Below are 27949 nucleotides of genomic sequence, written 5' to 3'. Positions count from 1 at the left end.
TTCTGAAGACAATAGCCCTTATTCTGACAAAGAATCTCAACAGATGACAGTCATTTTGTACTTTTTCCATTTGCTTGTTCTTAAACTATATTGTGTTTCTGAATCATGATCAAGTTATCTGATTTATTTTTGATAGCAATAATTTAATGAGCAGGAAAAAAATTAAATTGTAACAGAAAATGGGAATAGTGACTGGCCAGGTTTTTTTTAATTCCTCTTGCTAGCCAGGACCAGTGAATGCTGCTGTAAAATATAAATTTACTTCAGTTTTTTTCTGAGACTTGACTCATATTGAGGAAGTTTTAATTTTCTTGAAGGGACCGAATTTCATTCCTGTATAATAACTTAGTTTGATCTACCCTGATTTCCTATGTTCTTTAATGGGTTGCAATTGTTTTGATACTGGAGAGTTGGAAAAGTGGGTGGATGAGTGGCAGATGGAAATTCAGACAAATGTGAATGCACTTGGGGAAGTCAAATTCAAGAAGAAAACAAGAGTAAATGTCAAGGATGTGAGGAGCATGGATGTACAGAGATCTTTAGGTGCATGCTCATTGAAAGTGCAGAGGTGGATGGGTAGTAAATAAAGGATTTTGTACGCTTGCCTTCATAGGCCAAGGCATTGAGTTGGGGCATTTTGCATATGTAGGAAACATGGGTTATGCAGTATGGTTTGCAGTCGGCCACTGCAGGAAGTATGTAGCAATAGGGAGAGTGCAGAAGCGATTCACCAGGGTGTTGCATGGAATGGAGGGAGGACTGAGTTTATGTGGAGAAATTGGATAGGCGGGATTTATTCACACTGGAACACAAGAAACTGAGGAGTGACCTTATTAGAAGTTTCTAAAATTGAGGGGAATAGATATAATCTTTTTTCTCACAGTAGGATAGTGTTGAACAAGAAGCCACAGATTTAAAATGAAGGGGGAAAAATGTAAAGTCTGAGGGATGTTTTCACACAGAGGATGATGAATATCTGGAATCAGGTGCCAGAGAAGTTAGTGGAAGTGGATGCAGTTACAAATGTGATTGGAAAGGTGCTTGGATAGGTAAGGCATAAAGGGAGACAAGCCTAATGTGGGCAAATGGGATTAGTGCAGACAGGCATGATGGTCAGCACAGGTGGAATATAAGGGCCTGTTTCTGTGCCATATGATTTGATGACCACAGAAGAAAATTGATGTTAAATGAGAGTCACCCGATAGGCAAGATTTATACACCCAGATTAAGTGTTCTCTAAAGCTTTTCTGCCTCCAAAACAGTACAGGAATTTGATGGAATACTCTCCATTCATCTTAAAAGTACAATATCAAAAAAGCCCAAGACCGTCCTGAACAAATCAGCCCCCTTGATTGGCTGATTGCTCACCTTGAAGAATCAGCAGAAAATTATCTGTTGAATTTGACATTATCATCAATGTGGAAGGTACCTGGGCTTTCAGTGTACTGATATATAATATAAATTTAGTATTTAATTACTGTGTTGCTTTCTGAAAAATAAATGTTTATTAGTTGAAATAACGATATTAACTTGTGTTGTATTATCCTTGTTTAGGAAATAATGGTGGGTTCAGAGTATCAAGCTGAAATTCCATCCACTCTGTGCAAATATAAGGATGGAGATAAAGGTACGAAATTTACTTTATGAATTTTATATTAAAAAATATTCAAATCCCAAAAGATAATATTATGCAGATGGGATCATTAATCATTTCTGTTTTCTGTAATCACCATTATTTTGGATCAATGAGGTTGTTTTAATTTGGATAACATAATTTATGATGAAAGTAAAAGATCAGGGACTTGTTTGTCCCTTTGCAACTGGATCCTCAACTTATCAGCTGACTGTACTCAGTGCAAATCAGCAATGTCACTTCCTCCACGCTGACCACCAAAGCTGTGGGCATAATCCCCTACTCTATTCCCTGTGCATCACAAAGTTTAGCTCCAACTTGATCGACAAGTTCACTGAAGACATTGCTGTTGTTGGCTGAATTACTGGAAATGATGAGTCAGAATTCACGATGGAGATAAAGAATTTGGTCGGGTGGTGTCAGACCAGCAATCTTGCTCTCAACTTCCAAGAAACTTATTATCGATTAAAGGAAGGAGAAGTTGAAGGACCAGTCACCTGATCGCATTAATAGGATGGAGGTCGGGAGGATCGGAACCTTCAAGTACCTGGGAGTCCATATTACAGAAGGAGCCAGCATATCGAAACAACTGTGAAGAATGCACAGCTCACTTCTAAAGAGTCTGAGGAGATTTGGCATGTTGTTGAATACTCTATCAAACTGCTACAGGTGCAATGTTGATAGTATGCTGACAGTTTGCGTCACAGTCTGGTTTGGAAATTTGAGTGCCCAGGAATGCAGAAGTTGTCAGAATTTAGCAAGCCTAGCCAAGTCCATCACAGGCTAAAACCTCCCATTCATTGAATATGTGTATGTGAGGCATTGCAGGGAGGGGGGGGGGGGGGAGAAAAAGTCACTGTATATGTGTGAAAAAGAAAAAGTGTATATCATGGCTAATGTGATTTATGGTGTGAAAAATAAAAAAAATTAAAAAAAAAGAAGAAAAAAAAAGAAAGCAGACAGCATCGTAAAGAATCCCCGTCAACCTGGTCATAACCTCTTCCCACTTGCAGCAGAAAGCCAGTATTTCAAAGTTCAAGAACAGTTTCTTTCCAACTGCTACCAGGCTCTTGAACCTCCCTTCAATATACTAATTGGAGACTGCTCCGACACCACAAAAGAACTGACTACCATTGCTGAGTCACCTTTTGCACTAGGATAACTGAATTTTTATTATCTAATTTTGTATTTGTTTCATTTTGAATCAATTAATTGTAATTTTTTTTGGTTTTTAATAATTGTTTCTTTAGTACCTATTCAGCTGCCGCAAGAAATAATTTCTCCTCGGGTGGCAGCGATAAGAGGTGGTGACCAGGGTGATGGGTGTCCTTTATGATGGCTGTCTGCTTTAGGCAGAGCCTAACATGGATACATTTAATGGATGGAAGGACAGAGCTGTGATGAACCTGGCTATTTTTATTCCCTTCTGGTGCCTATTAATTTAAGAGATATGGGCAGTGCTGGCAAACGTTTCCCAAATCAATCCAGAGATGAGTGTCTTAGCCATTTTATAGTTATCCTAAATTTGCTACATTCTGATGCCTTCTACATATGCTGGACACTCGTATTTCCAAATCAGACTGTGATTTAAGCGTCAACCATTCTTGGAAGTGTGCATAGGCCAGAATGGCTAAAGATGACATTCATAAATTACTGTATATTTTGGCGTACAAGTCGACTGGCAGATAGGTTGATCCCCCTTTTTTAAGCCTTTTTTTTAATGGTTTTATATCAGACGTTCAAGTTGACCCACCCCCCACCCCCCCCCCCCAAATTTTCGGTCTGTCTGGGCCTCCCAACAACAACCCAATATTTTACAACATCCCATCAGCCAAGTTAACAAAGCTGTAACTTAAGCAAATAAAAGAAAAAAAAACACACTAAAAAGAAAACAGCCTACCGAACAGGAGCAGCGATATCATTCTCCTGAAGGGAATGGAAATCTTGGAGCTACATGGCAGGAGCGGCGACCTCATTCTCCCGAGCAGGAGCAGCGACCTCGTTCTCCTGGCAAGAGCAGGAACTTTCTGCCGGGAGAACAAGGTCGCCGCTTCTGCCACGTAGGCCGAGGTCGCCGCTTCTGCCACGTAGGCCGAGGTCGCCGCTTCTGCCACGTAGGCCGAGGCCGCCGCTTCTGCCACGTAGGCCGTGGCCGCCGCTTCTGCCACGTAGGCCGAGGCCGCCGCTTCTGCCACGTAGGCCGAGGCCGCCGCTTCTGCCACGTAGGCCGAGGCCGCCGCTTCTGCCACGTAGGCCGAGGCCGCCGCTTCTGCCACGTAGGCCGAGGCCGCCGCTTCTGCCACGTAGGCCGAGGCCGCCGCTTCTGCCACGTAGGCCGAGGTCGCCGCTTCTGCCACGTAGGCCGAGGCCGCCGCTTCTGCCACGTAGGCCGTGGCCGCCGCTTCTGCCACGTAGGCCGTGGCCGCCGCTTCTGCCACGTAGGCCGAGGCCGCCGCTTCTGCCACGTAGGCCGAGGCCGCCGCTTCTGCCACGTAGGCCGAGGCCGCCGCTTCTGCCACGTAGGCCGAGGCCGCCGCTTCTGCCACGTAGGCCGAGGCCGCCGCTTCTGCCACGTAGGCCGAGGCCGCCGCTTCTGCCACATGACAAGAGTGGCAACCTCGTTCTCCTAAGCAGGAGCAGTGACCTTGGCTTATCATATAGGAGTGGCGACCCGGGTTATACAATTGTAGAAAGTCTTAGTGGGGTATGGCAGCACCCGGCAGTGAGGAGGTGCTTCCAGGATTGACTAATATGGCAAATTGGCACTTCCAGAGTTGACTTGCATGCCAAATTGGCGTCAAACGGTTTTTAACCTGAGTTTAAAGTCTCAAAAGTATGTCTAGCATATAAACAACAGCCCACACACACACCTCCCCTTTTTTTGAGTAATTTTTAAGGGTTTTATAACTCGTATGCCAAAATATATGGTAAGTGGGGGTCATGGCTGTCTCTTAATTTCAGGTTTATCATGATTGACAAAGGTATTTATTCCAAATATATTTAAATGTTTGATTTTAAACTCCTACTATAGTCTGAGTTTGAACCACATTGACTGAAAGTTACCTTGCTCCTTTCTTGCTCCTTTCTTGAATGACGATGCTAATCAGACTTCTGAGACTTTAGAATTGAGGGTTTTTTTTTTATTTACGTCAACCACTCCATCCACTTTCTCTATTTTAGAACTATAGGTCTCAGACCATAGGATCCAACTGGTTTTTTGGCTTTCTAGTCTCTTAAGTACTTTATAACATTTTTAATTACTTATAATTTCCTTACTTATTGGACCATTGGTTCACTGCTCTATAGAATGCTACTGAGAAGATATTTTTATTTTCCTACCCAGGCATTTCCTTGTTCTATTTCATGATTTCTTATGGTAAACCTTTAAGGGAGCCATGTATCATAAATAACTTTTTTTTAATTGATTTATTCTCATGCTCAGTTTTTTTTGGTCATTGACTTGTTTAAATCTGTTCAAACTGCAAGTTTACTTCTCTATTTCACAATATTAGAAGCCAGTTCTTTGCTTAGTTATTTTCATGGTAAGAACATCTTTCTTGTGAAGCATTTTTTTTTCCATGGCATGTACATCTGTTGAAATTTTTCCAAATATTTACTTAAATGTCATGCCTTTTGATTTAATTTCTCAATTTTCCTTACTATGAATTGTACTATTTAAGCTCTGAAATTATGAGATTGATCTTCATTTTTTTAGAATCCAATACAAGATCTTGGATGGCTTTTTCCTAAATGATTCCACTAATATTGTCTGGGAACTTATCACAAATATATTATTTGTGTTTACCCAGTCTCATAAAATTTCAACCCTTGTGTATTTATTAGATTACTTTTTGTTGCATATACTTGCTGTTAGTGGTCTAATGTGTTCCATGGTGTCAATCCCATAAATGACTCTAATTAGTATTATTGCTGTTTTTTTAAAAATTTCTACATTTACTATATTTTGGATTTGGAACCTCCAAGCCCAGAAAAGCCCTGATTACTATCCATCCTATCTTAATCTTTTTGTATTTTCCACAATTTGTTTGAAAGATCACATGATCTTCAGTTCAAAACCTTGACCTTTTGCAATTGTGGTAATAATCTATTATCTCTATTTCTTCTTGGCTTGGCTTCGCGGACGAAGATTTATGGAGGGGGTAAAAAGTCCACGTCAGCTGCAGGCTCGTTTGTGGCTGACATGTCCGATGCGGGACAGGCAGACACGATTGCAGCGGTTGCAGGGGAAAATTGGTTGGTTGGGGTTGGGTGTTGGGTTTTTCCTCCTTTGCCTTTTGTCAGTGAGGTGGGCTCTGCGGTCTTCTTCAAAGGAGGTTGCTGCCCGCCAAACTGTGAGGCGCCAAGATGCACGGTTTGAGGCGTTATCAGCCCACTGGCGGTGGTCAATGTGGCAGGCACCAAGAGATTTCTTTAGGCAGTCCTTGTACCTTTTCTTTGGTGCACCTCTGTCACGGTGGCCAGTGGAGAGCTCGCCATATAACACGATCTTGGGAAGGCGATGGTCCTCCATTCTGGAGACGTGACCCATCCAGCGCAGCTGGATCTTCAGCAGCGTGGACTCGATGCTGTCGACCTCTGCCATCTCGAGTACTTCGACGTTAGGGATGTAAGCGCTCCAATGAATGTTGAGGATGGAGCGGAGACAACGCTGGTGGAAGCGTTCTAGGAGCCGTAGGTGGTGCCGGTAGAGGACCCATGATTCGGAGCCGAACAGGAGTGTGGGTATGACAACGGCTCTGTATACGCTTATCTTTCTGAGGTTTTTCAGTTGGTTGTTTTTCCAGACTCCTTTGTGTAGTCTTCCAAAGGCGCTATTTGCCTTGGCGAGTCTGTTGTCTATCTCATTGTCGATCCTTGCATCTGATGAAATGGTGCAGCCGAGATAGGTAAACTGGTTGACCATTTTGAGTTTTGTGTGCCCGATGGAGATGTGGGGGGGCTGGTAGTCATGGTGGGGAGCTGGCTGATGGAGGACCTCAGTTTTCTTCAGGCTGACTTCCAGGCCAAACATTTTGGCAGTTTCCGCAAAGCAGGACGTCAAGCGCTGAAGAGCTGGCTCTGAATGGGCAACTAAAGCGGCATCGTCTGCAAAGAGTAGTTCACGGACAAGTTTCTCTTGTGTCTTGGTGTGAGCTTGCAGGCGCCTCAGATTGAAGAGACTGCCATCCGTGCGGTACCGGATGTAAACAGCGTCTTCATTGTTGGGGTCTTTCATGGCTTGTTCAGCATCATGCTGAAGAAGATTGAAAAGAGGGTTGGTGCGAGAACACAGCCTTGCTTCACTCCATTGTTAATGGAGAAGGGTTCAGAGAGCTCATTGCTGTATCTGACCCGACCTTGTTGGTTTTCGTGCAGTTGGATAATCATGTTGAGGAACTTTGGGGGACATCCGATGCGCTCTAGTATTTGCCAAAGCCCTTTCCTGCTCACGGTGTCGAAGGCTTTGGTGAGGTCAACAAAGGTGATGTAGAGTCCTTTGTTTTGTTCTCTGCACTTTTCTTGGAGCTGTCTGAGGGCAAAGACCATGTCAGTAGTTCCTCTGTTTGCGCGAAAGCCGCACTGTGATTCTGGGAGAATATTCTCGGCGACACTAGGTATTATTCTATTTAGTAGAATCCTAGCGAAGATTTTGCCTGCAATGGAGAACAACGTGATTCCCCTGTAGTTTGAGCAGTCTGATTTCTCGCCTTTGTTTTTGTACAGGGTGATGATGGTGGCATCACAAAGATCCTGAGGCAGTTTACCTTGGTCCCAACAAAGCTTGAAAAACTCATGCAGTTTGGCATGCAGAGTTTTGCCGCCAGCCTTCCAGACTTCTGGGGGGATTCCATCCATACCTGCTGCTTTGCCACTTTTCAGTTGTTCGATTGTCTTATATGTTTCATCCAGGGTGGGAACCTCATCCAGCCTTAGGGGCTGTTGAGGGAGCTGGAGCAGGGCGGAATCTTGGACTGAGCGGTTGGCACTGAAAAGAGATTGGAAGTGTTCTGACCATCGGTTGAGGATGGAGATCTTGTCGCTGAGGAGGACTTTGCCGTCTGAGCTGCGCAGCGGGCTTTGGACTTGGGGTGAGGGGCCGTACACAGCCTTTAGAGCCTCGTAGAAACCCCTGAAGTCGCCAATGTCCGCGCTGAGCTGGGTTCGTTTGGCGAGGCTAGTCCACCACTCATTTTGGATCTCCCGGAGTTTGCGCTGAAGATGGCTGCATGCGCGACGGAAGGCTTGTTTCTTCTCTGGACAGGACGGCTTTGTAAGGTGATCCTGGTGGGCAGCTCGCTTCTTTGCCAGCAGCTCCTGGATTTCCTGGCTGTTTTCATCAAACCAGTCCTTGTTTTTCCTGGAGGAGAAGCCCAGTACCTCTTCAGTGGATTGCAGTATGGTAGTCTTCAACTGATCCCAGAGGGTTTCAGGGGACGGGTCCGTGAGGCGGGTTGCATCGTCGAGCTTTGCTTTGAGGTTTGCCTGGAAGTTTCCTCTCGCTTCGTCTGACTGCAGGTTTCCAACATTGAACCTCTTTCTGGGGGCTTTATTGTTCCTGGGCTTTGGCTTGAAGTGAAGGTTGAGCTTGCAGCGAACTAGCCGGTGGTCAGTGTGGCATTCCGCGCTAGGCATGACCCTGGTGTGGAGCACATCTCGTTTGTCACTTTCTCGCACCAGGATGTAGTCCAGGAGGTGCCAGTGTTTGGATCGGGGATGCATCCAGGTGGTCTTAAGGCTGTCCCTCTGCTGAAAAAGGGTGTTTGTAATGACAAGCCGCTGTTCTGCGCAGAGCTCCAACAGGAGGCGCCCATTGTCGTTGCACTTGCCGACGCCATGCTACAGCACAGAAAGCAGGACATTCAGCCCTGCTAGTCTGTGCTGAAACATTCTTCGAGTCCCACTATAACCCTCTAGTCCACTCCCATCCATGTATATATCCAATTTATTCTTAAAACTTGAGAGTGAGCTCGCATTTACTATGTCAGATGGCAGCTCATTCCATTCTCCCACCACACTGAGTGAAGAAGTTCCCCCTAAACCTTTCACCTCTCACCATAAAGCCTACTCACATTTACTCCTATCTGTTCCCCTCATAATTATGTAAACCTCTATCAGATTTCCCCTCATCTTTTTACGATCCAAGGAATAAAGTCCCAACCTGTTCAGTTTTTACCTGTAACTCAACTCCTGAAATCCTGGCAACATCCTAGTAAATCTTCCAGGAACAATCTTTATCCTCACCAAATTAATATTCTATTCTTTAGCCTCAAGGTTACTTTTTAAGCATCTAAATTGTACTCATATGAACTTTCCCTGCCTTTCCTCCACTCCCCATCTCCCTTTTAATTAAAAGTTTGCCAGGTGTTATGGTTTACAATTCATCAGAACATTTGTTCCATCCTGGTTTATGTTACACCAGTCCCAATATCTGCTTCTGTCACTACTATTAGGCCTATTGCCTGAAACCCCTACTTTTTGCTTAAATATTTAATCTAGATATTTAAACATCTGCATTGTTTTATTCAATTGTCAATTTGTGAATGGGTCAAGTGGTGATCTGTGAATTATTATAGCTGAGGTATTGCTCAATCTCCTCCTAGTCTTTCTCAACAAAATGTGATTCTTCATTTTGACCATTTCATTGATTCCTAATGGTTTATCACAACAGGATCTTCCCACTTGAGATCTTCTCTTGCTATGTGGGAATATCCTAAATCCTGGAAGTACACAAAGCCTTTAAAGACTTCTGATTGTAGCTGCAGATAATCATTCTTTCCCACTAACTCTCCAATTACTTTCCACTTTTCTTTCTAATCTCTCTTCAAAAGTAACTGTATCATTGTGCAATTATTTTTTTTATCGACCATGCAAAAAGTAAATATTTTTACCTGCTGACAAGGTTAGTGGCTGAGATGTTTGTGATATTGCAGTCTGGTTCTCTGAATAAAATGCAGTCAAACATACCCTCTTGACTTTAACCACTGATCAATCAGGTTTTATTAATCAAACAATTGTAACTACTACGTATATCAAAATGTTGTTATAACCATTTATTTCCCTAATCTATATCCCAGTGTCTTGGTCGTTCATCAGTTTACTTTAGACATGGTTGCTGGGAATTCATTGGTATATTTTAATAGGATATTTAATATAAATATGCTATTTATATTAAACTTTTGTAAGTATTGGAAAAAAAATTCAAAAGCTCAAAGCACAGGCTAAAGATATGAATTGCTTGAAGGTTTATATGAAATGTAGTTGTTGGAGGCAGTTCTACTTCCTAATTTGGAATACATTAGATTCCCAAAGTTAAGATGCACTTCCTTCAAGTTCACACTCTGCAAATTAAAGTCTTGCTCATATTAAGGCAGCACAGTTGGTGTAGCGGTTAGCGTAATGCCTTTACAGTGGCAGTGATCGGAACCAGGGTTTGAATCCTGCGCTGTCTGTAAAGAGTTTCTACTGTTAGGAGCCCAAATAATAGACATTCACCAAGACAAGTAGTTACTTAAACAAAAATTGTTTTTAATTATCTTTAAACATGAAAATAGAATCAAACTTTAACTTAACTCTATTAACTTAACTAAACTAACCTTAACCCCCTTCTAATTCTAAGCACACGTGTATGTAATGTGTGTGTAAATTTAAGAAAAGTTCTTCGATTCACAGTTCAGTCTCACTTCTCATTCTTCCAAGTTCACTGGTTGCAAGAAATTCTTCTACTGTGCATAGAATTTAACATGTATAAAGTTCACCAGGCTTTGGTGCTCAAAGGGTAAATGCTCAGGAAGGTTCTTTGAAGGTTTGCATAGAGAGATTTGTTGTTCCAGGATTTCCACAATTGAGGTACCACCATTAGTCACCTCAACGTCTTGTTGATGAAACTTGCCCCATCAAGATTCTCCAGATGATAACCTTTCTTTCAGTCTATCACCGAGTTCCTTTCTGTTCCATTTATTCCAAGAGAAACATCAGACAGATAGGACTTCTAGCCACCCGCTGCTCTGGAGCTTTCTGTTTCAATTCCAAAAAGCTTCCTGCTTGCTTCAGCTATGATTGTCTCTCACACACACACACACACACACACACACACACACACACACACACACACACACACACACACACACACACACACACACACACACACACACACACACACACACTGGCTGAGAGAACTTGTTTCACCCTTTTCTCTCTCTCTTTCTTTCTCTCTCTCTCTCTATCTCTCTCTCCCTCCATAACTGCTAGAAAGCCCATGTGACTCTCTCACTTGCAAAACCAAAATCCCCATTCTCCAGCAAACATTAGGAGTTAGCCATTTTGCTCCCATCTGTTGTCTTAGTTAAACAAAACTTCTCATTGACCTTTGAGTGAGCACCTTGCAGAAGCCTTGTAAAACTGTTCCACACATGCAACCTGTCTCCAGTCAATTTATTTGATGACATCATTTCAATTAGCAGCTACTTGTGAAATGTGCATAGCATTCTCCATAGTTTCTGTAAAGTTCACTAAATATGAATTCAGTATTTCAAAAAAGATCTGTTTTAAAATGTGTGTATTTATGTAACCTACTCTAATTTTACCAATTATCTCCCAAATATATATTCCATTACAGTATGTTCTCCCCATGTCTGCATGGGTTTTTTCTTAGGGCTCTGGTTTCCTCGCACCATTCAAAATGTATTGGGGATGTAAGTTAATTGGGCGGCATGGACTTGTGGGTCAAAATGGCCTTTTACCGTGCTATATGTCTAAATCTTTTTAATTTTAAAAAAATTCTATCAATTCTCTTGGGACATACTGCCATTTAAAGTAGTATAGTAGCATTTAACATCCACAGTGTAAGTGTTTTGAGAAGCTGGTCTTGAAGCAGCTATGATTGCCTAACTCAGCAACAGATCTATGACAGATGCCATCTCACTGGTTCTACACAAAACCCTGGATCACCTGCATGCATCAGGATGCTCTTTGTTCACTACAGTTCGGCATTCAAAGCCATCATCCCCTCAAAACTAATCAGCAAACTCCAAGCCATGTGCCACAATACCACACTTTGTAATTAGATACTGGATTTCCTTATCTCCAGACCCCAAACAGTACACAGTGGGAAAAACATCTCCTTCATTTCTATCAGTACCAGAGCACCCCAGGGCTGCATATTTAGCCCCTTGCTCTACTTGCTTTACATCTACAACTGTGTGGCTCTGTTCGACAATGTACAAATTTGCTGATAATACCACAATAGTGGGCTATATGATGAATCAGCATTCAGGAGGGAGATTGAAAACTTGGCTGAATGGTGTACCAACAATGTGTGTTAGATTATGTTGTATTTTATATTGTTTTTTTTAGTGCAGGTCACATACAAACACTTCAAAACAGACCTCATTTAAAATGCTAGGACTCTGCTAAAACCAGACAGGACAGCTCAGAGTGCCTTTGCAAAAGCTTTGGAGAGTGCCTATAGAGACTTCACAAATGGATTGTTGTTTTAGAAAGCAACTGATGAAAAAACTCAGAGGATTAGATTCGGAGCTGCAGTCTGTTTGAGTGCAGTTTGCTGTTCTGAGGAGAGGAGTCTAAAGGGCTTTTCTCTGAGAGAGAGAATTCAGTTCTGCAGTTCTCCAGCAGCAGCAGCTGGGACTGGAACAGGACAAGCTGGCAAGCTTGTGGGGAAAAAAACCCAATTTGAAGATGGGTTGAGAATTCAAAGTCCTTGTGGTCCATACAAGAGGAGAACACTGGCTATATAATGTTTCACTTGAAATAAGGGAAACAAAAAAGGAACTCTGTGGTGACCTGAAAGAAAGAGGTTATTATCTGCAAAACCCTGATGGGGCAAGTTTCTTCAGCAAGACAATGATGTGGCTGATTAAAATAAATCAGTTTGTGTCCAGTGCACAACAAATCTCTCTCTGAAAACTGACAAGAACCTTCCTGAGTGGTAACCATTTACCCTTCAAGCACCAAAGCCTGGTGAACTTCATAAATATTCAATTTGTGCACAGTATAAGAATTGTCTGCAACCAGTGAACTTGGAGGAATGAGACGTGAGATTGGACTATGATTCAAAGAAACTTTCTGAGCTTGCATATACATTACATGCACTTAGAATCAGAAGGGGGTTAGGTTAAGTAAATAGTAATAAGTTAAAATTTGATCCTGTTTTCATGTTTGAAGATAATTAAAAGCAACTTTTGTTTAAGTAACCATTTGTCTTGGTGAATTTCTGTTGCTGCTGGGTTTTGGGGTCTTCTGGGCTCATAACAAATGTTTCACTCAATGCCTACAAAACCAAGGATTTTCTTTCTTTTTCAATTAAGTTTCAGATTAATAAAAATAAGAATGATACAAAGAGATTGGGATTGCATTAACAACAGTTAACATAGACATCGAGCAACATATGTAAACTGTGCCTCCTAATCTCTTCAAGGCAAACATGAAAAGGAATCAAGTTTTATTACAAAAATATCCCTCCAATGAAGAAACAAAAGCTGGCTCAGCAGTTAAACAATTATTTTGTGGTTAATTCCGCTTTGGCAAATACTAGAGTGCATCGGATGCCCCCCAAAGTTCCTCAACATGGTTATCCAACTGCACGAAAACCAACAAGGTCGGGTCAGATACAGCAATGAGCTCTCTGAACCCTTCTCCATTAACAATGGCGTGAAGCAAGGCTGTGTTCTCGCACCAACCCTCTTTTCAATCTTCTTCAGCATGATGCTGAACCAAGCCATGAAAGACCTCAACAATGAAGACGCTGTTTACATCCGGTACCGCACGGATGGCAGTCTCTTCAATCTGAGGTGCCTGCAAGCTCACACCAAGACACAAGAGAAACTTGTCCGTGAACTACTCTTTGCAGACGATGCCGCTTTAGTTGCCCATTCTGAGCCAGCTCTTCAGCGCTTGATGTCCTGTTTTGCGGAAACTGCCAAAATGTTTGGCCTGGAAGTCAGCCTGAAGAAAACTGAGGTCCTCCATCAGCCAGCTCCCCACCATGACTACCAGCCCCCCCACATCTCCATCGGGCTCACAAAACTCAAAACGGTCAACCAGTTTACCTATCTCGGCTGCACCATTTCATCAGATGCAAGGATCGACAACGAGATAGACAACAGACTCGCCAAGGCAAATAGTGCCTTTGGAAGACTACACAAAAGAGTCTGGAAAAACAACCAACTGAAAAACCTCACAAAGATAAGCGTATACAGAGCCGTTGTCATACCCACACTCCTGTTCGGCTCCGAATCATGGGTCCTCTACCGGCATCACCTACGGCTCCTAGAACGCTTCCACCAGTGTTGTCTCCGCTCCATCCTCAACATTCATTGGAGCGGTTTCATCCCTAACGTCGAAGTACTCGAGATGGCAGAGGTCGACAGCATCGAGTCCACGCTGCTGAAGATCCAGCTGCGCTGGGTGGGTCACGTCTCCAGAATGGAGGACCAACGCCTTCCCAAGATCGTGTTACATGGCGAGCTCTCCACTGGCCACCATGACAGAGGTGCACCAAAGAAAAGGTACAAGGACTGCCTAAAGAAATCTCTTGGTGCCTGCCACATTGACCACCGCCAGTGGGCTGATATCGCCTCAAACCGTGCATCTTGGCGCCTCACAGTTCGGCGGGCAGCAACCTCCTTTGAAGAAGACCGTAGAGCCCACCTCACTGACAAAAGGCAAAGGAGGAAAAACCCAACCCCAACCAACCAATTTTCCCCTGCAACCGCTGCAACCGTGTCTGCCTGTTCCGCATCGGACTTGTCAGCCACAAACGAGCCTGTAGCTGATGTGGACATTTACCCCCTCCATAAATCTTCGTCCACAAAGCCAAGCCAAAGAAACTAAAAAAAAATGTTGAAAAGGAATCTGAGAGCATCAACTTTCATCATATGAAAATGTTGAATAAATTGCCTCCATGTTCAAATTTAATCAAACAGTCAACAGTACCACTTCTAATTTTATCTAAATGAAAACCATTGAAACGTAGTAGGTGGTTTAGGGTCTTTCCATTGGAGTAGAATGGATCTCCTGGCTATTAAAGTAACAAATGCAATCACACGACAAGGTGAAGCAGATAAGTGGACAGAGTCCAAAACTGGTAATACAAAAAGTACTGTAATAGGATGAGGTTGTAGGCCAATGAGAAAAACTGTTGAAATAATATCAAAAATATCTTTTCAATATTTTTTCATGGAAGGCCAGGACCAAAACATGTGTCAGAGAAGCCACCTCAGAATTACAGCTGTCACAGATAGAGTTTATATGAGAGTTTAAAAACAAGCTAGCTTGTCCTTGGACATTATGGGTCCTATGAACAACCTTAAATTGTATCAAAGAGTGTCAGGCATACATTCAAGAAGTGTTAACTAATTGGAGAATTTTCTCCCATGTTTATAGGTAAATGTATCTGAAGTTCTCTGCCATTCATTCTTAATTTTATCAGAAATCACTGGACATATTTTCAGGATCAAATCATAAATTGCTGCTATAAAACTCTTCTGAAAAGGGTTTAAACATAACATTTTATCAGTAACTTAAATCTTATATGGTATTGGAAAAGTAGATAAAGTAACATTTTAAAAGTTCTTGATTGTAGATATCTGGAAAAAAAGTGATCTTGGCAAATTACATTTATTGAACAATTGCTCAAAGGACATGAGACAGTTATCCATAAATAAATTATGAAAACTTACTATTCCCTTCATATTCCATATAAGAAAAGCTTGATCAATTCTTGATGGGTGGAAGAAAAAATTAGATGAGTAGGACTTGACAAGATAAATTTGTTCAATCCAAAAAATTTACATATTTGAAGTCATATTCATATTGAATGTTTAATTATTAGATTCGCCATTTGTTACTCAATCTAGTGAGTGCAAAGGGAAGCGAAGCCCCTAAAATAGAAGCCAATGAGAACCCCTGCACAAACTCAGGCTCAAGACTCATGCATTGTGGACATTGAATTTCATCCAAAATGTATCCAAAAAATTGTATACTGAATATTAATTGCCCAATAATAGAATCTAAAATTAGGCAATGCCTTCTTGCCATCCTTTTTAAATTTCTATAAATATTTCTTACTTAACCTAGGGTTCTTATTCTGCCATAAATATGAAGAAATTTGAGAATCAATAATTAAAAAAGAGGCTTGCGGATGAAGGTTGGAACTGCTTGAAGTAGGTACAAGAATTTAGGAAAAATAATCATTTTAACTGTTAATTCGATCAATCAATGAAAGGAGACTATTTATTAAACAATTGTTTAACATGGTCAATTAAGGTAAAAAGTTAATTTTAAATAAATCCTTATGCTTCTTAGTGATTTTTGACACAAAAATAAGTAAAATGATTAGTAACCAATTATTTTTGAAATTTTTATTTAATTTCTCATATGCATTAAAACTTGTACATAAATTTTCCGGTTCAAAAACATTAAAAGTGAATACATAGCAATTTTTTTTTTTATCCCACCCCCCCCCCCCCCCCCACCAAACAGTGTGATAGGGAAAAAAAATTGGATATTTTTAAAGTAAAAACTTACTAAAACTAACAAATAAAATCTTTCTTTCTTTTCTTTTTCAATCTTTTTATTATTATTATAATTTATAAACACATACAGTTCAAAGAGATATAAAAAAAATACATAGTAAGTAATGAATTAATACAGAGATATTAAACAATAATATTACAGAATAAAAATATATCATAAAAAAAATTTTGATCAGTTTAGGGTGTGAACTATCTCTAAAAAAAAAGATATAATTAATAACAATATATGAAAAAAGAGAGAAAAAAACCCCAAAAAAGAAGAAAAAACAAATCTGAATTTAAAAAAAACTTTAAAAAAAAACCTACAGATATAGCTAAACCACGCCGATCACTCCGATCTCATCTTACAGCCCAATTATCATACATAATCATAGAAAGAAAACAGAGCCAGATCAACTCACCACAAATGAAAATATTGAATAAATGGTCGCCAGGTTAACTCAAACTTAGAAGGGGATTCATAGACAGAGTTTCTAATTTTCTCTAAATTTAAACATAGTATGGTTTGGGTAAACCATTGGAAAACAGTGGGAGGATTTACCTCTTTCCAATTTAATAGTATAGATCTTCTAGCCATTAGTGTAAGAAAAGCAATCATACGATCCGCAGGAAGAGATAAATAAGTCACAAATAAAATCTAACATATCTTAATTTTAGGAGTTGGAAGATTCAGATTAAGCGATTACAACCTAATTCCTACTATTTTAAATATGGTTTCCAAATCCTTTGAAAATTTTCAAATTTATTATGTAATTATATGTAATCTTTTCAAGTAGTTTACAACTACCTATTTCAGTATGCCATCTACTCATTCCTAAATACGCATCTGACTTCCAAGTTACTACCACATATGTTCTAGCTACCGCTAAGGCTATTTTAATACATTCTTTTTGATATTTATTTTATTTCAGTTCTGTATCAAAAATATTTTCAAGTTTAAAAAAAATTGGATCTTGAAGAAACTTAACTTTTGTAACTCTTTCCAAAAATAAACCAAATTCTATACAAAATTTTGAACATTCCCATGTAGAGTTTTTTTTTAAAAAGTGCCCATTTCTTTATTAGATCTAAAACATTTAACTGAAAAATCAGAATTTAATCCATTTAATATATAGTTAAGATACAGTTGATGTAAAAAAAATTATATTGTACCATTCTATACCAAACATTAATTGTATTAGTCATACTGTCCTGACAAAGTTCTAACCAAATTTCCTCTTGAATATCTATTTTTAAATATTTCTCCCATCTTTGTCTTATGAACTCCTGGTTTATACATTCCTTTTTGCAAAATTGTATACATAATTGAAATAAACTTTTTAATATTTATATCTGTGATTAATTGTGTGACAGAATATAGATATGTTTTTGAGGCAAGTTTTGTTAGTGTGGGACACATACAAACACATAAAAACAGATCTTATTTAAAATACTGGAGCTCTGCTAATGCAAGATATGTCGGGGTCTCAGAGCCTTTGCAAAAGCTTTGGAGAGTGCCCAAGAGACTTCACTAATGGATTGTTGTTTACAAAAAGGCAACAGATGAAAGACCTTATCGGAGCCACATTCTGTCTGAAGGGGAACTTGCTGTTCTAAGAGGGTCATGTGGTTTTGCAAGCAGGGAGAGTCAAACAGGCTTTCTGTGTGTGTGTGTGAGAGAGAGAGAGAGAGAGAGAGACAGAGATCAGTTCTACAATGTTACAGACAGCAGCAACAACTCGGACTGGAACAGGACAAGCTGGCAAGCTTGTGGAAAACCCCATTTGGAAGACGGGTTGTGAGTGCTTAGTTCAGCCTGGTCAAAGCCCTTGTGGTTCATGCAAGAGGAGAGGACTGGCTGTCTAATGTTTAACTTGGAATAAGAAAAACAAAAAGGTACTCTGTGGTGACCTGAAAGAAAGAGGTTATCATCTGGAGAACCCTGAGGGGGCAGGTTTCATCAGCAAGACACTAAGGTGTCCAGTGGAAGTAAATGTACAGCAAATCTCTCTGAAAACCGACAAGAACCTTCCTGAGTGGTAACCATTTATCTTTCAATCACCAAAGCCTGGTGAACTTTATAAATGTTAAATTCTGTGCACAGTATAACCAGTGAACCTGAAGGAATGAGAAGTGAGATTGGACTGAGAATCAAAGAACTTTTCTGAACTTACACACACATTACATACACGTGTGCTTAGAATTAGAAGGAGGTTAAGTCAATAGTGATAAGTGAAAGTGCGATTTTGTTTTCGTGTTTAAAGATAATTAAAAGCAACTTTTGTTTAAGTAACCATTTGTCTTGGTGAATATCTATTGCTGCTGGGTTTATGGGTCCTCTGAGCTCTTAACAATTGTTCCAAATAACTTTGTTCAGATAATATCAAATCTGGACCCAAATTATCTCTTAAATACGCCTTTAACTGCTAATAAGATGATATTGTTTTGTATTCCATATTTACTTTTCAAATCTTCAAATGACATTAAAGTTATACCTTGAAAACAATCTTTTATTGTCTTAATTCCTTTGTTAAACCAAATATTTTTTTAAAATTATTTACAAAAGGAAAGTTGATTCTGATTCAATATTATTCCTGGTGTGATGGATTATATCATATTTTATATTTATATTATGTATAGGTATGTTTTTGGAAGAGTTAAATTGGGTTTTTTTTTAGTGCAGGTCACAAACAAACATATAAAATACAAGTGCTCTGCTCAAACCAGACACTCCAGGCCCAGTGCCTTTGTAAAAGTTATGGAAACTGCTTTGCTGAAGGACTTAACAAGTAGGTGTAAATTGGTCATGCTGTTCTTAGAAGGTTGTGGTTTTGCAAGCAGAAAGAGAGGAGACCAAACTGTTTTTCTCTAAGATAGAGAACTGGTTTCTGCAGCATGGCAAGCTGGCAGCTTGTTTAAAATCCCCTTTTTAAAGATGGGTTGCGAGTTCTGAGGTCAGCCTGTTGAAAACCCTTGTGGTCTATACAAGAGGAAATGGCTGGCTTGAGTGTTTCACCTGAAATAAGGGAAACAGAAAGGAATTCTGTGATGACCTGCAGTAGAAGAGGTTATCATTTGGTAAACCCTGATGGGGCAAGTTTCTTCGGCAAGACACTGATGTGACTGATCTGAGTGAATCAGTTTGTGTGGGTCCAACAAGCAACAAATCTCTCTCTGAAACCAAAGAGAACCTTCCTGAGCGGTAGCCAATTACTTTTAAACACCAGAGCATGGTGAAAATTCATAAATGTTAAATACTGTGCACAGTATAACAATTGCCTAATACTGGTAAACTTCAAGGAGTGAGAGTGAGACTGTGAATCGAAGAACTTTTCTGAACTTAAACACACATTACATACAAGTGCGCTTAGAATTAGAAGGGGGTTAAGTTAATAGTAATGTTAAAGTTTGATCTTTTCTATGTTTAAAGAAACTTTTGTTTAAGTAACCATTTGTCATGGTGAATTTCTATTGCTGGGTTTTGGGGGTCCTCTTGGCCCGTAACATTGGTATCTAAAAATTTCTTATTCTCATTTCCAAATGTATTTTACTCCATATTTTAAAAAGATATTTTAACAAAAGAATATCCCTGTCTCCAATAAACAACTTAACATTCCATTTATATTTAAAGTTTTCTGATTTATCTATTTTATTTTTATATGAATCCATGCTGGCTTTTCTCCCTCTTGAAAAAATGTAGAGAAATTTCAATTGTGCTGTTCTATAAATTTTTTAATTTAGTAATGTTAATTTTTCTAAAGCAACTCTTGCCATTTTTCCTTTCCAAATAAATTTCCTTATATATTTAGTTCTTGAAAAAATTATGATGGTATAAATATAAGTATTGTTCATAGATTGGAACATGCATATTTAATGGAAAAAGCTCCCTTTTATTAAGGTTCAATTAGGTATAATGAGATGTAAAATTATTGAAAAGATTTATTCATTTTGTCATGATCAACTGTCAAGCTACCATCTTGTTTACAAACTTTAATAATCTGATGTTTAGCCGAAGCAGCTTTCAATTGGTTTGCCAGAAGTTTACCAGATTTGTCAGCATGTATGTAAAACTGACTCTTAGTTTTAAGTAACTTAACTTTCAATCAGGTATGTTAGTAACAAATTGTGTTGCATTTGAAGTTCAACTTTCTCTTTGTAAAGCTCCAAATTAGGAGCAATAGAATATATTGTTATCAATGTCTTTAATGTTATTAACCAATGTACACATTTCATTAATAGTTCATCAGTCAATAAGTAGGGAAGCATTTTTTCCAGAATTTTGATGTATAGAAAAGAAACTAAATATTGGAGGACTTCTTAGTGAGCACTTAAACTGTTTAGTAACATTGAATATTCATCTAGATTGAACCCTATAAATTATATATTTTTAGTTGCATGATGTGCCTGAATAGATTTGTTTTTAAATAAGAATCAGGAGGTTATTGTAACATGCTTTTTATTTCTAGTCTATGAAAATGAGGACCAATTACTTTGGACTCCTTATTTGCTTCCTGAAAGTACAGTGAAGGAGTTCTTGCATGAAGCAGCCAAGAGGCCAGCAGATGAGAAAGGTGTTGGTGGTATACCTGAAGGGACACATGTAAGGGACAATGAACAGGTGAATATTGAATGATATTTAATTAGATTTTTTTAAATCTCCTAAAATGGAGGAAAGCTCAAAATGAGTTGAAATATACCCTTCTTAAGTGGAGAGAGTGTGTGGAACAGGAGAGAACAATATTTATCAAAGATTATAACACTGGAAAAGTATGAAAGCATTGGTTATCAGATGACAACAACCAATGGCTAACATTTAACAGGTTAAAGCAAGTTCATAAATAATAAATATTCCATTAAAGGAAAGATATTATTTATATTGGTCAGCCATCTCTACCAAGGGTTTAAAATCGAAGAAGGCTTATCACGTTGCCAAAATGAATGTGACAATTGTGAAAGTTCCAGATTTTACCCGAGGACAATCAGTGAATTGATTTTTTTTTAAGTCAAGGTAGGATATAAGGGTACTCCAGAGAGAAAGAACTGTTAAGTGAATGTCTATGACAAGTGGAAGGTTCTGCAAAAAATTGTGAAGTTATCCACTTAAGAAGTAAAATTAATAGCACAATTGTTTATTGAAGGTCGAAAGATTGAAAGGTGCTGTGTTCAGAGGGACTAGAATATCCTTGTACATAAATCACTTTAAAGTACATTTATTTTCCTATTTTATTTTAGGATGGTGTGCAACTCAAGTGATCTGAATTCAATCCTGACTGGTTGCTATCTGTGTGGAGTTTGCATGTTCCTCCTTGTGGGTTTCCTCCCACCTCCCAAATAGATTAATGGACCATTTTAAATTACCCCTCGTGTAGATGGACAGCAGGAAAACTGGAGGAATTGAGTATGCATCAGAATAGGCTCCAAGAACTTGCTTAGATTGATTGACTTTCTCTGCCATAATGAAACATCAAATAAATATAAATTAATGTTATGAGTAAAGTGGGTTTTAAATCTGAGAGAAATTTCCTTTCTTTTAGGCCAATGAGAAAGCTGTGATAGATTTGATTATAGGGAAGATGTTGCATTTTAAGTGGATGTCATTAGAATTGCATTCATCACGATTTTAAATGACAAGTAATAAACATGAGAACAGGAAAGGTAATTTCAGTGACTTTTTTTAAGCCCATCTGTCTTGCATGGATCCAAGCCAAAGCTGGCAAGTCAAATTGTAAATGAGCAATCGAGTGATATCATAATTAGATTACAAGCTGGACATGTTCTATGCTGTATAATTCTCTGGGAAAAGATTGGGAATCCAAAGCTTGAGCTCCTGCAAAGAATTTAACAGACTACACTGGAAGGCTATGATAAATGAGGAAGACAAAACAGAGTTGATGAAACGGGTCTAAAATTCTTTGTCATTATCGGACAGAGTTAGCATGAAATTTTGGAGAAGGTAGGGAGGGATGGATAGGACATAAGGAATATTTGATAATGTGAGACCAAGGTTACTGTGGGGAGAACCTGTTGTTGGGTGATAGTGAAAGAGAAATGATAAAATCCTGAAATGGAGACAAAAATATAAACAAAGGAGCATACATAAGTTGAAAAATGCAGCACTATTGTACATGCCCAATTGCTAAAGGAGAGGGAAAAATTAAACCAGCATTGCAGATAGATGACTTGTAACACCCAAATGGTTTTACAGTTTTGAAGGACGTCTTTCATTTTGATTCTTAAAATTGTCCAGCGCTTGGGGGAAATGGCTAAACTTAATGTTTGTTAATCATATGATTATGATATATTTCAAACTGTTGACCTTTCTCAGCTGGAATTATTTCATATTTAGAATTTAAACTTTTTTTTTGCACACTCAACAGGCACTCTATGAACTTCTAAAATGTAACTATGTTGTGAAGGAAGCACTCGGAAATTATCGCTCAAATATAAAGATTGCACAAGGTAAGACGTTAATTCAGTTTGAGCGTAACAATGCTGTGTTTGGAAACTAACATAAGTTTGGAAATTTTTCAAAATGTCAATTTGCACTATCCACAGATGACCGGTCTGCATGGACAGAAGAGGAATGCAGAAATTTTGAACTTGCCCTTCGACTTTATGGCAAAGATTTTCACCAAATACAAGTAAATAAGGCAAGAAAGACTAAAATCCATTTTTATTTAACAATTTCATTTCAATTTAATTTTTATAGACTTGCTCATAAATATTTTGTGCTTATATTTAATTATGTGAACTTGATGGAATATATTTCTGTAATTTTTTTTATTGGATTGTTGTTGAACAAAACTAATTATGCTCATACCCTGATTAGCAGCACTCCATCAGGCACTGCTTGTTATATTGCTCTTGACTACCCACCTTGCATACTTTAAAAAAGCTATCTACTCAGCTTGAGTTCTGCTCTATTGAACTTGGCATAAATTCCAGCTTTCTGCTTGTGCTGTTGCATCAATTAATTGGTGACAGCTCAATGCAGAGACATTGCTTTTAATTACTGATATTTGAATAGAAAGTTAATGGTGCAACCATTGTGGGCCTTTGCTGGGGACTGGCAGCACCAACTTGATGTGATGACAAAGCACCCAGACTCCATGATTTCTCTCTGTTAGATTTAATAGATTCTGCTATATTCATCCCTCTGGTTGCACAGCTTTTCCCAGACTGAACAGACAACAAATCTTTTGAGACTACCTTTGAGAAAACTCTGGGTAGGAAAAGCCTGTGAAGATGACAGCTTCCATCACATCCAAGAGGTGGCAGCACTTAGTAAACGTGACAATAGGACACACACAAACCAGAAGTATAATAAACCAAATTATTCCATTAGCACATTTGTTCCTGGGATACTTAGTAAGGTAACAGTGTAAAAGATTAGTTTTATCGAGATCTGTTTCCATCAATTTTAATATTGGTATCTTGCCTGTAGAATTTGTCAGGGTTTATCACTGCCATGTATCTATCGTGAGAATCTCCATGAGTTTCCATGGAATCTTAATAAACAATAACCAAAAGAACAACTATGAATGCAAAAAGCTGCAGGTGATAGAATCAGAAATAGAAATAAAATAGTGGAAATACGAAGCATGTCTGGCAGCATGTGTGGAGAGAAGGACTGAATTAATGATTCAGGAGATTATCATTCATCAGAACTAGGAAAAGCTGCAGGGAATGATAAGGGGTGGAGAGAACAAGGAGAATTACCATATATTTCAGTATGTAAGTCGACTGGCGTACAAGTTGACCCCCTTTGTCAGCCTCATTTTAAGGGTTTTATGGTATATCCGACATATGTCTACTCGAATTTCTGGCAGCCTGAGGTTCCCTGTTGACTGGCATATAAGTCGACCCCCAAAGCTCGTGCTGCCTGAACTAGGCTGTCAACTGCCATAGATCACATGGATTGATCTGCTGGCCGTTGGCTGGAGGTGATTGCTATGCAACATGCGATTTTTAAAAAAAATAAAGCGGGTTTTAAGTTGAAAGTGATAGAAATGGCCAAGCAAATCAACAATTGTGTTGCTGCAAGAAAACATGAGAAGTTGGTAAGAGACTGAAGGAAGGAAGAAAGAAGAGACTGTAAGAAACATACCAAAAAGGCAACGTTCTTTGAGAAAAGGAATTACTCGTTGGCCAGAGTTGGAAAATCACATTGCAGAATGGGTACGTGAACAGAGGCAAGATTGCTAGATTGTCACCCGAAATAATAAGAACATCTGCACTGCAGTGGACCAAGTCGGACCCAGATATCAGTGATGATTTTGAGGCTACAGTAGGCTGGTGCAATAGTTTCATGAACAGGAAATATCTAGTATTACACCAGAAACCAAAAATTGCACAGAAACTACCAAAAGATCTTGATCATAAAGTTGTAACTTTTCACTAGTTTATTAGACGGAACTGGCAGAAACACCAGTTTGCATTGGCAAATATCGGAAACATGGACGAAACCCCCATGAATTTCAACATGATAGGCGTTAGAACAATGGAATGGAAAGGTGTTAAAACTGTGTAAAGCAGAAGGATAGGGGCCTCGAAAGGACAAGATTTACCATGGTGTTATCGTACATGGCTTACGAGATAAAGTTAAGACCCATGGTAATCTTCAAAGATAAAATTAAACCGAAAATGAAATTCCCTGCAAGTATTTTTGTACATTTTCATGAAGAAGGATAGATGGATGAAAATGGAGTAAAACTATGGATAAACAATGTATGGAACAGGCGGCCAGGTGGTTTAAGCAAAGAACGGATTTTGCAGGTCTGGGATATGTTTCGCAGCCACTTAACTGAGAACACTAAAAATAGATTAGCACGATAATACTTTCTTGGTATGTTATCCTGGATGGTTTGATGTCCATATTGCAACCTCTCGATGTCTGCTGGAACAAGCCATTCAAAGACCACGTGCGCAAGGAATGGAATACATGGATGTCGAGTGCAGAAAAGTAGTTTACAAAAGGCAGGGCAATACATTCTGCATTACTTGATATGCTCTATAACTTTGTGCTCAAGGCATGGGACAAAGTTAGAGACTGTGATTAAAATCATTTTAAAAAAGTGCAGTATCTCTTGTGCAATTGATGGCACGGAAGATTTATTGTGGGACTCTGATGACGAAGCTGAAACCGCCTCATCAGATACAGGCTGAGACTCAGATGATGACTGTTAAAACAGTGAGAGTATGGATGTACTTGCTGGCATCTTTGCCTCATAAGATAATAACCATTTACGGAGCGGAAACAGGCCATGTCGGCCTTTCGAGTCTGCAGCAGTAGTGAAAGTGATTTTGAAGGGTTCTAAATGTGTTGTTTTCAGACAATGATAGCGAGTTTGAAGGGTACTAATTATGTTGTTTTCAATAAAAATCTCAAAATCTGTTGCAGTCCAGTTTTTGTTTGGTTTTGCAAGGGACGCTTTATATGCTGGATCAGCGCGGATTGGATTTTGAGGTGAATTTAAGGTCTCAAAAGTATATCGGCGTATAAGTCGACCCCTATTTTTGGGGATTTTGCAACTCGTACGCCGACAAAACAAATGCAAAATTAAACCAAAAGTGAAATTCCATGCAGGTATTGCCTGTAACATTGTAGAGACCAAGACAGATTGAATAACACAAATAGTTATGATTCCAGCCTAGGGATGTGTCTGGAGAGGAAAGTAAAAAGTTTAGTCTCCTTGTTGCCCCAGTTTTCAAGAGGTTTTAAGGAGAAGTAGGAACTTAAGAATTCTTTTTCAGTATTTTTATTAACATTGAAATTTCACATCCTAAAATACAGAGTAGATATGTTTTTTGGGGAATAAATTAAGAAAGGTTTGTTAGAGTTGGTCACATCAAACACTTTAAAACAGATCTTATTTGAAATACTGAAATATGCATATATGTTAAAAGTCAAAAAGATACATTACACTTAAATCATATAATTTCATTAAAGATACCACACATATTAATCAAATAGATTATATTGCATTGATATAAAAAAAAAGAAAGTCTAAATCCACTACCAAGAAAGAGGTTGTTTGGCCAAATAAAATACAGAATTCTTATTAGAGTGATAAATTACCTTATTAGTTCTACCTTCATAACAAATCAAAGATTATAAAAGTAATTCAAAAAGGGTCCCCACAGTGTTTGAAAATTTACATTCAAATTGTAAATTGAGCATCTAATCTTTAAAACAGGCATAACATCGCGTAGCCATTGAGTACGATTAGGCAGGGTTACATCACTCTATCTGAACAACACTGCCCGCCTAGCCATAAGAGAAATAAAAACTAACGCATGAAGCTCAGATGCTGTTTCAACAATACCAAATAAAGCAGTTTAGGGATTAGGTTTAAAATTAACTTTAAAAAGTACAGATAAAGATTGAAATACTTCTCAATATTTCTCAAGATTCTGACATTTCCGGAAGATATGAGATAACGAAACAACTCCATTGTAAATTGATGTAAATTTTAATTTACAACCTTTCTATAATGGTTCAATATCTAATATCTATATGTTGTTGGGAATAAGAGAGGCTCCTTCAGATAAAATTAAAAAAGCCTGAGAGAGGACCTGTAGGCTTTAATTTCTGAAGAAACTTGGAATATAATTTTCAAATTGGTTAACACCTCTTCTTTATGTGCCTGCCACTCTCTCCTACAATTAAAAGTAGTCCACATGGCTCACATGTCCAAAGTCAAACTATCTTGATTTTATGCAGATCTATCTCCTCGTTGTTATCAATTCTTTTAGGAATTCTAAATGTGACATTTGGTTATTTTTTTAAATATGCAGATATACCTAGAAATATACTTCATACTTAAAGTACATTTGCCTTGCACTTCCAATCAAGGTATTTGGTTCTATCATTAGGTCAAGAATCGCTCAGTAGGGGAATGCGTGGCTTTCTACTATATGTGGAAGAAGTCTGAAAGATACGACTACTTTGCTCAGCAAACTAGATTTGGGAAGAAGAGATATAATCTTCATCCTGGAGTTACGTAAGTAGATCCAGTAAGTGAGTAGATTACATTAAAAGGTGGGAACTTCTTTTGGCTGAAGTGATATATGTAGAGGTAGTTAGTGTTAAGGAACTCATTCAGCTACATTTTGACAATCTTGAAGCTTTTAACCATTTTTTTTCCTTAAAGTAACTAAATGTTGATCAAGCATTTGAAACTGCTTTCTAATTATAACTTTTGAGTTCCATATTTCCTCATTCCCCACAGCAGTTCTGTAAAAAAAAAAGGAAGCTTTTTCCTCCTTGAAAATTTCACTTTAACCTCTTTAGTATCAGGTTTTTTTTCTCTTTGCCCTTTTTCTTTCATTGAGGCATTTGAATGTTGACTGTCGAGTCGCCTTACAACACTCATTCTGCCATCAATCTATACTAGATCATGAAAAAATTGATTACTTGGGTGAAATTTGATTCTTTTGACAATCACCTTAAATATAGTCTGCTTACTGGTCCTTTGGGAACTGAAAGTGGCTTCTTACTTTGTACTCTAACAAATGTATCTTGTATCTTCTCTTAACCTTCTCAATTCTAAGGAAAATTACCTTAACATATCTAGTATCGACAAAGATGAAAACCCTCATTCCAGGTACCCTTTTAGTAAATTCCTTCCATTTCTTCCTTATTTGTAGTACTCGTAAACTCTGATCTGACCAGTAGTTTGCATAGGTTCAATGTAATTTCCGTTCTTGGTGCTCTGAGCTTATTTTTAAGAAAGCCAATGAACCCATTTGCTTATCAACCTCACTTGTGATATTTAGAATTTAA

At 38.7% G+C, this 27949-nt stretch overlaps 1 protein-coding gene across 17 annotated transcripts in view; it reads left to right on the top strand.

The window, feature by feature from the left end:
* The window catches only part of LOC138757315 (mesoderm induction early response protein 3-like), a 152277-nt gene that overhangs the window by 100594 nt on the left and 23734 nt on the right, over nt 1-27949 (top strand). For all 17 annotated transcript variants that reach the window (XM_069924422.1, XM_069924430.1, XM_069924426.1 and 14 more), the window contains 5 exons: nt 1555-1627; nt 20631-20782; nt 22542-22623; nt 22720-22814; nt 27040-27167. In XM_069924422.1, the coding sequence (XP_069780523.1) occupies nt 1555-1627; nt 20631-20782; nt 22542-22623; nt 22720-22814; nt 27040-27167 (530 nt within the window). The remainder of the gene's footprint in view (nt 1-1554; nt 1628-20630; nt 20783-22541; nt 22624-22719; nt 22815-27039; nt 27168-27949) is intronic.

Source organism: Narcine bancroftii, chromosome 3 (assembly GCF_036971445.1).
Source record: "Narcine bancroftii isolate sNarBan1 chromosome 3, sNarBan1.hap1, whole genome shotgun sequence".
In the NCBI taxonomy this organism is placed as follows: domain Eukaryota; kingdom Metazoa; phylum Chordata; class Chondrichthyes; order Torpediniformes; family Narcinidae; genus Narcine; species Narcine bancroftii.
The sequence above is the reverse complement of the archived record's forward strand: the minus strand, read 5'-3'. Positions and strand labels throughout refer to the sequence as shown.